Source organism: Diabrotica virgifera, chromosome 4, assembly GCF_917563875.1.
Source record: "Diabrotica virgifera virgifera chromosome 4, PGI_DIABVI_V3a".
NCBI classification, from domain to species: domain Eukaryota; kingdom Metazoa; phylum Arthropoda; class Insecta; order Coleoptera; family Chrysomelidae; genus Diabrotica; species Diabrotica virgifera.
Window position 1 is genome coordinate 58,275,165 of NC_065446.1, and position 13,765 is coordinate 58,288,929.

The window sequence follows — 13,765 nt, forward strand, 5'->3', positions numbered from 1 at the left end:
CCACGAGTCTTTACTCGTGCGTCATTAATACCTGACGAAATAAAACACACTTTTTATCTGGCATCCATTCTCTTCCACACGTGAAACTAATGACAAACCAGCTACCGCCTGTTATTAAGTAAAAACGCTTGATATTTTTATGAACGATCTAGCCTCAGTACATTGAAAAGAGATAGGCACAAAAAAGACGATTGGGGATGTTTTCACATTTTAAGTACAATTTCTGACGCTTTGGTTTGTTTACTTCTGTGACTGTCAGTTTGTTGAATGTTTTGCTGTTATTTTCTCGAATTTTTTGCATTATACAAACAGTTGTTTTCACAACTAATTTTATATTGGAGTTTGAAATTTTATGGTAAGTTTATGTTATTTTACGATTACTTGTGATCGGAAAAGCAAAGAAACCTAGATCTTTTAAGGGCACTGAGGCCAAAAATTTACTGGTAGACTATTTTCATCAAAAGGCTGCTTGGATGAATTGCGAAATATTTAAATCTTGGTTTGACTCCAAATTTGTACCGGAGGTAAAAAAACACTTAAAAGGTAATGGTATTCCTCAGAAAGCTGTACTTCTCTTGGACAACGCACCTTCCCATCCTAGTGCAACAACTTTAAGATCACCTGATGGAAAAATCTTCGTGAAATATATGCCTCCCAATGTTACGGCAATGATACAACCAATGGACCAAGGCGTTATTTCTTCTCTGAAACGTAACTATCGCTCAGCTATCCTTCAGAAAAGAATAGAAGAAGGGAACGACCTCAAGAGCTTTTGGAAGGACTTCACAATCTTAGATGCCATCTACGAAGTACGACCTGTTTGGGAAAAAACCAAACCGCTTACTATCGTACGATCTTGGAAAAAATCATGCCCGACATTTGTGAAGACGATGACTTTCTAGGATTTGATGAGACTGATTTTGTTGTTAAAAATATCACTGAAGCTATAAAAGATGTGCCAGGAGGAGAGGAAGTGGACGGAGAAAATATACTGCAGTGGTTGGATTGTGATGCGGAAGATCAAGGGTATGAGCAGCTGACAGATGAGCAGATTGTAAACAAGATAACAGGTGGAGTTGGGGGGGACGAGAGTGAAAGTGATGAGGAGGGGGGGTCACGCGATCAACAACAAACAACTGTGTCGCACAGTGCTGCATTGGCGAGTGTGGAACAGCTGCTTGAGTATGTTGAGAGTCAAGAAGATGCTCCAATCGCAGACAAAATTGTGTTACGAAACATGAGAAGTAGAATCAAAAAGAGATGTTTCTCTGTTCAAAAACAGAAAACTGTTACGGAATATTTTCAAAGAAAGTAATTCATGCTAGTTTGTACCTTGTAAATATTTTTTTTACATATTTGAAAGTATGTACTGTTATTGTTCATATTCTTGGTATTTACAGTAACGTGTTTTATTGTGTTAAAATACGTATGTGTGTTATTCATGTGATTCTTGTCAAATATAACATTCAGGTATGTTTTAATGCAATATAAATACGTTAATTACACCATTTAATAGTGTTTTGCATTTTAATACCCTTTCCTGTTAAATTTATAGTATTTTGCGGATTAACCGCGATTTTACGTATCCGGGAAGCCTTAACCCTACTTTATCCCGGTTAATCGGGAGTCGAGTGTAAAACAATTTTAATAAACAAGTGAATTATCTCCAAACCTCAATTATTATTATTATTAATCTCTCCTACCAATTATTTATTAATTCTAGAACACATTTTTTAAAAAAGTCACAACTCTACAATTTTATGACCTAAAATAGGATTAACAGGATTAAGCTTAAATAATTAGGATAATAGGATTGACCTTAAATAGGATTAACTCCACAATTTTATGACCTAAAATAGAATAACAAATGAAAAAATCCTGAGAATTGGTACAGAACGACAACTGCTATGCACAATTAAACAGAGAAAAACGGCATACCTGGGGCACTTAATTAGAAATGAAAGATACCAGTTTCTGCAAACCTTATACCGGATTTATACTCAGCCCTGTTCGACAGGGAATTGGACAGGGAAGTGGGCAGCGTGAATGTGTAAATAGCTCACTCGCGCTTTTACTCGTCATGCTACTGCCACTGCACCTACATACCCAAAAAGTCGGTTCTAGTGACGGAAGTCAAAGGAGAGAAGTCAAAGGCGGCTTCGCCGCCGGCAGAGCGGCAAGTGAGTAAGGGAGCAAGACGATGTTGTTGTCACATTCCTTTCTTGTGATTCGTTCGGTAATGAGACTGATGTAAACACCTCACTCGTGTCGAGATCATATTTCGGGCAATATTTCCGTCAACGGCAGCGGCAGTAGCAATAGCTGAGTATAAATCCGGCATTAATTGAAGGAAAGATCGCAGGAAGAAGGGGAGTGGGCAGGAAGAAAATGTCATGGCTCCGTAATGTCAAACAATGGACACGGCTAAAAAACATAGGAGACCTAATACATACTGCAAGGGATAGAGAAAAATGGTCAAACGTGATCGCGAACATCCATTAGTTGATTGCATAAGAAGAAGAAGAAAATAGGATTAAGAAAGTGTGGGATTGACTAACCTTTTACAGATCAGTGCACACCACAGCCAAAATATTAGACTGTTCGCAGTTATGGGTAAAGTTTTATATTTTTAAAATCTATAGATTTTTTAAAATGGCTATTTCTGCAAAATATCCACATTTTGATATACATATCACGGTCTTCTTCCAAAGCAGCGATGTAACGTTAACGTTATTTAAGGCAGAAATTCGTTAACATTTGAAATAAAGAAGAAATACTAGTTTTATAATTTTATCTGTGTGAACGATACAATAACTGTTAAACGAAACAAACAGCTTACCTAATTTCTTTCTTTTCCTTAGAAATAATATTCATTGCCATTAGAACATTTAAGGCATCATATACCCTTCTCCTAATATTTTTTTGATCATATTGATCAGCCAGGCTATTATTTGTTGAATTCGTAAATTCCGTAACTAGTTCATCTGCTACTTCATTATAAGTAGTGGTCCCCTTCTGTTGTACCTTCTCACAAACCTTCATTGAAAAGTGACGGAGCCCTTTTCCTACTTTGTCTGATTTTCGCGGCCTTTTCCTGAAACAATTAAATGTATTAATATCTTAAATAGAGGAATATCTATAGAGGAAGAAATTGCAGTCACTAGTAGTATCAGCAGAATATATGGGAAACTTATTAAAAATCGAATAGAAGAAGAATACCAAGATATGGAAGCCGAAGAACAGGCTGGTTTTAGCGCAGGTCGATCCACAATATATCATGTTTTCTCCAGTACTCAGATTATTGGAAAGAAAGGTGCTCGTGGCCAAGAAGTCCATCTGATGTTTGTAGACCTTAGAAAAGCATATGCTAGTGTCCTGCTGGTTAAATTATGGGAGGCACTGGGGAAAACAAATGTAAATATAGAATTGGTTGAAGCCATAAAAACGTTGTACAACCAACAAGAATTAAAACGGGATATTTCATAACACCTGGATTCACAGTAACTAAAGGACAAGGGCAAGAATGCTGTATCTCGCCAACACTATTCAAAATATACCTCGAAGCAGCACTCGACAAATGGAAGAAAAAATACATAAAATACGAATATGGGCATACCACTAACGAAATCAACTTTGTACACGCTGTGCTTCGCGGATGACCAGGTGATCATCGCACAGGACTCTGGTACATGATGCGAAAACTATTAGAAGAGTTTACAGAGTGGGGTTTAGAAGTGAATATGGAACAAACTGAATACATGAGTATCGGAGGAGACCAACACAGCCTCCGAGTAGAGGAAAATCAAGAAATAAAATTATGCGAAGACTACCTGGGAGTAAAGATCACTCAAGACGGAAAATTAGATGCAGCTATTAAGGAGCGAAATATACAGAGAAGGAAAGGCATATCCTTATTGAACAGCGTACTGTGGGATAAAAACATCTCTAAGGAAAATAAAAGAAGAATATACAACACTATAATAAAAAGCATCACAACATATGGATGTGAAGTTTTGCCACTAGAAGACTTCGGCGGGAATATCTAGACGCGACAGAATAACAAACGAGAGAGTCCGAGAAATCATGGGGTTACACATACTATTGTCAACGACATCAGAACGAAACAACTCAGCTGGTACAGACACGTAAGGAGAATGCTGGAGAATAGAATACCAAAACAGATCCTCGAATGGCAACCAAGAGGTAGGCACAGACCAGGAAGGCCTAGAAGAAGTTGAAGAGATGGAGTTGATAGAGAAATAAGAGGCCAGAGAACTGGAGGACGATCTATCGAATGACAGAACGAGATGTAGATTGGAAATCGGAAGACGTCAAAGAACGTTGTGAACCGATATTATATAATATATATTAATATCTTAAACTAATGTAAAACTTGGTACTTACGATTCAGGTGCATAGTCCAGTTCAACATGATCCTGTCGTTTTCTTGATAAAATTGGGGGAGTACTATTTTTGGGCATTGTTGATGGCTGAGATGTATATACAGGTACCGTGGTCGAAGTAGAATTGAGCTGTGGTGATAGTTGGACTTTTATTGAGTTGGCTGCAGGGCTAATCTTGATGCCGGGCTGTAAATTTAGATTAAAATGTCAACGGTTTAAAATTATTAGAAGTTTAAATATTACCATCTGGGAGGTTGCCAGCTTTATGGTCTTTAATCCACTTGGCAATTTGTTTACTTGAAGAGGGACGGTTTCTGTAAATCAATGCACATTTAATAAAAATATTCAATAACTATATCTACTAGATATTCGCAATAGGCAAATTATTTAAAGTCCATTCATTTTACATATTCCCAACTGTAAACAAACACGCATGGAAGCTAAACAAGGTCATCCTGAAGTGTATCTAAAAACCAACACGCTACCTACAATTTGAATTTGCAGACTGACCAGTTTGGACCTGTAAAATGAGAATCCACCTCGTTTAGGGCAATAAATTATATTTAACAGCCTCTTGACGAATGAGACGGCGAATAGTAACACGTGCGTTTGTTTATAGTTGGTAATTTGCTATTTGAATGTGGTTTAAATAATACACTCCGGTGCAAAAAATTCGATCCCTTGTATATTTCCCATTTATCGCCTTTAATAATCGGGTTTATCAGGGACCGACTGACGAAAACTAACTCAGTTTATACCAGTACAAAGCGGAGTCAGACAAGGTGACTCGTTAAGCCCACTGCTCTTTAATATAATAATGGACGAAATAATAAAAGCAGTACGTAAAGGTCATGGTTACAGAATGGGGAACAAAGAAATCCAAATATTATGTTATGCAGACGACGACGCCGCATTAATCGCCGAGGTAGAAGACGATCTCCAGACTAAGGCCGCACCTACATTGGATCCGTTTTTCTCCGATCAGATCAGATCCGACGTCGGAATAAAAAATAAATCCATAGTATTAAATGGGGGTGCCTACATTGGATCCGTTTTTCTCCGATCCGATCAGTTCAGATCCGACGTCGGCCGACGTCGGAATAAAAAATAAACCCATAGTATTAAATGAGGGTGCCTACATTGGATCCGTTTTTCTCTCCGATCAGATCAGATCCGATATCGGCCGACGTCGGGACTAGCTTCTCCTATTCTCATCGAGAAGTGTTTGGTTTCATTCCGATTGGTTGCAAGTTGGTTGCAAGATTGGTTGCAAGTTGGTTGCAAGATGGTTGCAAGTTGGTTACAAGTTCGGGGTTGCAAGCTAACATGTTTGTTAATTGTCATTTTTGACATTTTAGACCTGGGGTCATTTCCCCCCCTTGGTCATCCGTGTAACAAAAAAAGGTTGGTCATCAGAAGGTTAAAGAGTCGAATGTCGAAATTACATGTTAATGTTAGCTTTTAATTAATATTTTTTGTTTTACTCGTAGTTAAAAATAAATGCTAAATAAATGCGAAATTTTGTAATTATCAAAAAAGTAAATGCGAAATTCATGTTTTTTATTTGCGAAAATTCCGTACCCCTAAGTCCATACCTTATTGTGATACTAAATTTTTCTTCAGGGCTGATGGATGGGCTCTGAAGTTGGATTGGCCGGATATATTGTCTCTTATCCCTTCAATTATGTAATCAAATGTTTCTACAGTCATGCGGTGGTACTCTTTGAATTTATCAGGATAGTTACGTAGATTAAACGTATTAAATACGTAGAATACGTCTATTAAATTCTCCTGAAGATGTCTTTATTAAATTGATGCATCCATCTACGTTTTTTTCTACGTCTTTTAAGAACGTTGTTTTCCAACAACAGCCAACACATCAACTTCATCGGAACTCATTGTCGGTGGCCGGTGGTCGGAAGATTACTGAACTTGACTGAACCAATGTAGGCACCCTCGCCGGAAAACCGGTCTGATCGGATCTGATCGGAGAAATACGGATCCAATGTAGGTGCCGCCTGTCGGATCGGATCTGATCGGAGAAAAACGGATCCAATGTAGGTGCGCACTAACACACATCTTCAATACAACAGCCAAGAAATAGTATGACAACATCTAAATACCCCCTACGATGTAAAGTCGGGATTGATGGGAAAATAATAAAGTAGGAAGCAAGGTTTAGATATCTGGGAATAGATATAACCAGTTACAGAGTTGTTGAAGAGGAAGTACGACAACAAAGCTTAAAATCAAGTAAAGCGGCGAGATCTCTTAATGACACAATCTGGAAGAACAAACACCTAAGACAAGACACAAAAGCAAGAATCTATAAAGCAGCAATTAGACCTATATTGACATACACGGCGGAGACAAGACCTGATACATCTAAAACGAGACGACTACTAGAAACAACAGAGATGAAAACACTCCGACGAATATCAGGGGAAAAGTCTGTTGGATAGGGAAAGAAGCGAAAACATAAGAAGATCATGCAATGTAGAAGACATAAATGGATGGGTGACAAAACGGAGACAGGAGTGGAACGAACACATTAGTAGAATGCCAGAGGATAGGATAGTATGAATAGCACGAGATAAGTCACCAAATGGACGAAGAAGTATTGGCAGACCAAGAAAAAGATGGTGCGATAACTTAAACAATTTAGAAGCCTAATATTGAAGAAGAAACAGGCTTTAATGCCTACATAGAAGAAGAAGGGACCGACTGAAGCCAACAGAGTGGATCGGTTCCATGGTATGGAGCTAATTTCTCGATATGAACTACCTTGGGTTTACTTCTAGCCGAAAACTGGATGCGGTAAGAGTAGATTGTTTATTTTCTGCAGGACAGTGTACGGGTCCTCCAAGTATCGTTGAAGTGTCAGACAAAGTTGATTATTACGTTTGGGATTGTATAACCATACTAGGTCGCCTCTTTCAGCCATTGGCTTTATCACTTTGAAGCTTTAAACGATGAGAAAATTCCTAGACTTTTTTCAAATTTTATTTCAAATTTTCGAAGTAGATCCGGGATGAATGTTATTTTTTGCAGGGGGGCAATCATTCAAAAATAAGATCTCGAAGCTTCATTTCTCAGGATTGTCTAGAATATCGGCATTATTTGAATGTATCAGTTGTAAGAGATCTAGGGCTGGATCCCACGTACCAAAAAAAGTTGATTAATAGCAAGCTGAAAATTTGTTAATAGCTTAACGGTGTCTAGTCAGTCAAACTTTGATGGACGGGAACACTGGAACAGGGGAAGTTTTAATTGTGGAACAGGTTAAAAATTTGGAACGTCAGACTACGAAAACGTTCCATGTATTTTGTCGGGCAGAATGTCCAATTTATTTGTTACCCTTTCATTAAACTCTCATGCAAAAATCAGACTGCTATTTATCACCAACATAATTCCTGTCATTTGACATGTTCTATGTGTTCGACTTATTAAAATGCCCAGTTAGTTATAAATACCACTTACCAGTCTGATTTTTGCATGAGAGTTTAATGAAAGGGTAACAAACCAATTGGAAGTTCTGTCCGACAAAATACATAGAATGTTTTCGTAGTCTGTGGTTCCACATTTTTAACCTCTTCTACAATTAACTTCCCCTGTTCCAGTGTTCCCATACATCAAAGTTTGTCCGACTAGACACCGTTAAGATATTAACAAATTTTCAGCTTGCTATTAATCAACTTTTTTTAGTACGCGGGATCCAGGCCAAATCGATTTCTTAGAATAATGTGAAACAGAACTATTTAAAAAGAAAATATAAGATTTTATACTAACATAATAATTATAAATCTTTAATATGAAGCTTCCAAAAAGTATGTATTATAGTTTACATACCTACTGTAAATTATATCGAGATATAAAAACAAGTTTTTAAAGGACTTACTTGTAACTACTCTAGACCCTCCTATCGTCCGTAAAATGTGATTTGCAGGTGATATATTAGATGCATATATCTAAAAAGAAAACTAAATATTAGTTAGGTACATTATGACGACATTTAAATTTTGCAAAAACAAAAGTATAGTCGGCGCGGGAATCGGTTGGAAAATTTACACCGAATATAACAGAATTCAGTTTGGCAACATTGTGTGAATGTTGATATTAACATATCCCTTCTAAGATAAACAGAACTGTGATTTGGTCCAGACAAATTAATATACTTTTTGCCAACAAAAATGAGATGTTTTAACCAAATAATGTTTCAAATATGATGTTCAAAATAATGTTGAATTCAATTCCGCTAATGAACTTTTTTTTGTCATTAAAGTAGAAAAACCGTTAAATTTCTCTTCCATAATCATTATGGTCCAGTTATCGTCTAATTATTTTAACTGTACTAATATCCGTCGACTAATTCAGAATGATTAATGGGATGTTAAAACATCCTATCTTTAGCGGCTTTTGGAATGTCTTAAACATATCGAATTTCATTGATAAAATGTGCATTCCCACCGATTTGCATTTCGACTATACGATTAGGTTACTTCCAGCAGTCAGGAAGAGTAGAACGAGTCATCCAAACCAGACTCCAATCAGAGGCAGACACGCTAGGATTAATCGCATAAGCCCAATTCTACAGCGAACTACAAGTGCTCAGACTTACAGAGTACCTAGCAGCTGGATTCAACGACTATCAATATACAGGAGCAGCCTTCATGGATGTCTGCTCCTGGATGGTTGCTCCTTCATGGAGCAAAGCCTTCGACAATGTGGCAGGGATGCACACGGGACGTCCCGTCCCGCACTTTGTCCCGTGGGACGGGATGGCACAGTGATTTTTCTGCGCGAGGGACAGGCGCTTTGTTCCGCATAATAATTAAAACTGCATTTTGATTATTATCGAAATGATGTGGTAATTAAAGTTACTGACACTAAGTTATTGATGAAACATAATAGATTTAGAATAATTTGAAAATTTTATGTTTTCGATAATTCTTTTTTGATCGATGCACGGCTAGTATGCAAAAAATTGTTTTGGTTTAGCTCCTTCCGTCTAACGGGTCGTTTCACAATCAGTGGTTAACCCTAGCGGTCAATTAATCTTTACCAGCACTACCAGCAGTCTAACTGACAGTTGCTGTTTCACATCAACAGATTCAGTTATGGTCACTTGACCATAAGTTTTGTTTTATTTTTCTTATGTTGGTAGGAAATTATGGACAATGATCAGCAGAAATAACATTTTTATGGAGAATGATCATAGTCCAGAAAGCCACTGCGCATCCGCTAGGAAAAATATTCTAATTCGAATTTTTTGCACAATCTTACTCAAAAAGGACTCCTTTTAACAAATTTGCATGTTGCCAGGACCAAAAGGTGGTAAAAAATTTTTTAAACGTTTTTTTTTGTTTTTTTCCTAAAATTATTTTTTTGCATGGAACAAAGTTTTTTTTAGGTTTTTTGGATCATTCCAAACAGAAAAGGTCTTTAGTGACTTTTCTCTAAAAATAATAGTTTTTGACATATAAGCGATTAAAAATTGAAAAATTGCGAAATCGGCCATTTTTAACCCTCAAAAACTATGTGAAAAACTGAAAATTTGAATGTTGCCAAGGTAGGTAGATATTCTTTAAACATCGATTGATGAAATCCCGAAGAGTTTTTTGCAATATAATGTTCAAAACTCCTTTGTTTTTTAATTGATGATCAAGCGTGCGCGACAGTATTTTCCACCGACAGTATGGTGCAAATGAAAGGAAAAAATTCGTTATTTCGTAAACCGGCGACTTTAAGGAAAAATCCCGAAACAGGTCGATTTGTATTTTTAAGTTACGATATTATGGCATATATGGTATACTAGTGACGTCATCCATCTGGGCGTGATGACGTAATCGACGATTTTTTTAAATGAGAATAGGGGTCGTGTGCTAGCTCATTTGAAAGGTTCTTCAATTCTCTATTCAGTAATATAAACATTTATATAATTATTTATACAGGGTGTCCTTCTACTTCTTTTTTTGTCAAATAATTTAATTTAATAAAAATTTTTTGGACACCCTGTATAAATAATTATGTAAATGTTTACATTACTGAATAGAGAATTAAAGAACCTTTCAAATGAGCTACCACACGACCCCTGTTTTCATTTAAAAAAATAATCTATTACGTCATCACTCCCAGACGGATGACGTCACTAGTATACCATACATACCACAATATCATAACTTAAAAATAAAAATCGACCTGTTTCGGGATTTTTTTCTTAAAGTAGCCGGTTTACGAAATAACGAATTTACTCCTCTCATTTGCACCATACTGTATACACATGCAACAGTGGAAAAATGTGTCGCGCACGAGTGATTGGAAATTAAAAACAAAGGAGTTTTGAATATTATATTGCAAAAAACTCTTCGGGATTTCATCAATCGATGTTTAAAGAATATCTACCTACCTTGGCAACATTCAAGTTTTCAGTTTTTCACATAGTTTTTGAGGGTTAAAAATGGCCGATTTCGCAATTTTTCAATTTTTAATCGCTTATATGTCAAAAACTATCATTTTTAGAGAAAAGTCACTAAAGACCTTTTCTGTTTGGAGTGATTAAAAAAACCTAAAAAAACTTTGTTCCATAAAAAAAAATAATTTTAGGAAAAAAAACAAAAAAAAAACGGTTAAAAAATTTTTGACCACCTTTTGGTCCTGGCAACATGCAAATTTGTTAAAAGGAGTCCTTTTTGAGTAAGATTGTGCAAAAAATCCGTTTTAGAATATTTTTCCTAGCGGATGCGCAGTGGCTTTCTGGACTATCAGCATATATTATGAACATTGATCAGTATACAGGGTGATTGATTAGTGGGGTAAAGCTAAATAGATCCGCTATAGTAATAGATAGCAATAAAAGTTAATAACAACAATTTTAGCCACCTTTGAGCTTCACATTACAAAATTAGTTAGAATGTTACAGGGTGTTCGATAACACAGTGGCAGACTAAACTTATGTTTTTTTTTAATGGAACACCCTATATTTTATTTTAAATTCTAAATCCTGTTAACTTCTCCATCACAACAATATAAAGGTTTGTTATGTTATAAAGGGTACTTACAAAGTTATAACCAATTTTATATGAAAATCGTAACAAGTTCAACTCCCTGTATAATGGTAGGGGAGCCCAAGCGGGGATTTTTGCAGTTACTCGAGCGCGTCAGATTAGCATATGGGGAGAAACCTGGTACGCTGGAGATGTACCTCTACCATATATTGGCTCTTAATACAGGGGAGTTCGTTAAGGGGGGCCCGAAAAAAAAAATCTATCCTTAAAAAAACTCGAAATTGTCAGATTAAGATAAGGTAAGTTAAGTACATGCAAAAGAGTGTATATTTCAAAAATCTGACGATTTGAGCCGGGAGTAAGGAAATGGGTGAGTCCCAAAGTTTCACAAGAAAAAAGCGAATATTTCGCGAAATGAATGACAGATCGAAAAACTAAAAAATATGTGCCCAATATTTTTTAAAAATCTATCGAATGATAATAAACACAACTTCCCACGGAGAGGGGTGGGGGGTAAATTTAATATTTTAAATACGAATCCCGCGATAGTTCGCGAAATGAACATCAGATCGAAAAACTGTAAAATACACTTATTCAATAATTTTGAAAAATCTATCGAATGGCACCAAACACGACCCCCCATGGATGTTTGGTGGGGGGTTACTTTAAAATCTTAAATAGAAGCCCTCATTTTTTATTGCAGATTTGGATTCCTTACGTAAAAATAAGTAACTTTTATTCGAAATATTTTTTCGAATTATGGATAGATGGCGTTATAATCGGAAAAAACGATTGTTGGAAATGGAAAATTAAATTAAAAAATGGCAAGCGCCCACTAAAATGGAAAAATTTACTTAACTTTTTTTGGTTTTAGGACCTACTCTTCACAACCCAATAGGTCCCCAAAGCGCTCGAGTGACTGCACATTTAGCATACTTTGCTCCCCTACCATAAATAAAAATATGCAAAACAGCAATGGTTCATTAATGCCATATTTTTTACGGATTGTCAAAATTTTCAAGAATGATTGATATTGCTAATTTACTTTATATCAAATACAGGGTGAGTCAAAACGCAAGTACATTATTTTCTCAGTAATTTTAAATGAACACCCTGTATTTTATATCACTATTGAAAAGTACCATTACCGTACTTTAATTTTTAGACAACATTCCCTATGTCTAAATTTATTAGTTTTCGAGATATTTTCATTTTTCAATAGACCAGTAGCGTGGCCATCCAAATCACCAGAATTTAATAAACTGGACTGATTTTTTTGGGGTTACGTTAATAATGAAGTTTATAAAATACCTCCAACAACAAGGGATGAGATGAAAAATATAATACAAAGTGTATTTCGATGTGTTAATTTACAAATGCTTCGTAGAGTAAGTAGCTCATTCAATGATCGTTTTTAGGCGTGCATAAATGTACTTGGAGGTAATTTTGAACACCTTATGTAATTGAATATTAAAAATATTTTATTAAAAATAGCTTCTAATTTTTTCAGTTTTTTTGAAAAATGTATTACTGATAAATTATTTTTCGTTCTTTATTTGTTACATTGTTACATTTACATACAAAAGTAGTGTTTAATTGTCTTCACAAAATGTTGCATGTTGTGGTTGTGTGTGTGTTTTTTTGTAAAATGTATTACTAATAAATTATTATTTCTTTATTTGCTACGTTGTTAAATTGATTACTAGATTAATAAATCAGTAATCTTCAATTGTCAATTCAGTCATGGCTTACTTAAAATTTAGATAAATTTAGACACCTAAAATAATTTGCTCTGAAAAATGAAAATATCTCGAAAACTAATAAATTTCGACACAGGGAACGTTATATAAAAATTAAGGTACGGTAATGTTACTTTTCAATACTGATACAAAATACAGGGTGTTCCATTTAACATAACTGAGAAAATAATGTACTTGCGTTTTGACTCACCCTGTATTTGATATAAATAAAATTAGCAATGTCAATAATTCTTGAAAATTTTGACAATAAATAAAAAAATATGGCATTAATAAACCATTGCTGTTGTGCTTATTTTTATTTATACAGGGAGTTGAAGTTGTTACGATTTTCATACACAAATGGTTATAACTTTGTAAATACCCTGTATAACATAACAAACCTTTATATTTTTGTGATGAAGAAGTTAACAGGATTTCGAATATAAAATAAAATATAGGGTGTTCCATTAAAAAAAAAAAAAACATAAGTTTGGTCTGCCATTGTGTTACCGAACAACCTGTAACATTCTAACTAATTTCGTAATATGAAGCTCAAAGTTGGCTACAATTTTTGTTATTAACTTTTATTGCTATCTATTACTATAGCGGATCTATTGAG

General features: G+C 35.4%; 1 protein-coding gene across 3 annotated transcripts in view; it reads right to left on the minus strand.

Annotated features, from left to right (window-relative positions):
- LOC114332274 (transcription factor Dp-1) overlaps window positions 1-13,765 on the minus strand; it is a 487,697-nt gene that overhangs the window by 18,548 nt on the left and 455,384 nt on the right. For all 3 annotated transcript variants that reach the window (XM_050648210.1, XM_028282048.2, XM_028282047.2), the window contains exons 3-6: window positions 8,302-8,371; window positions 4,647-4,717; window positions 4,405-4,589; window positions 2,840-3,094 (exon numbers count right to left, since the gene is read on the minus strand). In XM_050648210.1, coding sequence (XP_050504167.1) covers window positions 2,840-3,094; window positions 4,405-4,589; window positions 4,647-4,717; window positions 8,302-8,371 — 581 coding nt within the window. The remainder of the gene's footprint in view (window positions 1-2,839; window positions 3,095-4,404; window positions 4,590-4,646; window positions 4,718-8,301; window positions 8,372-13,765) is intronic.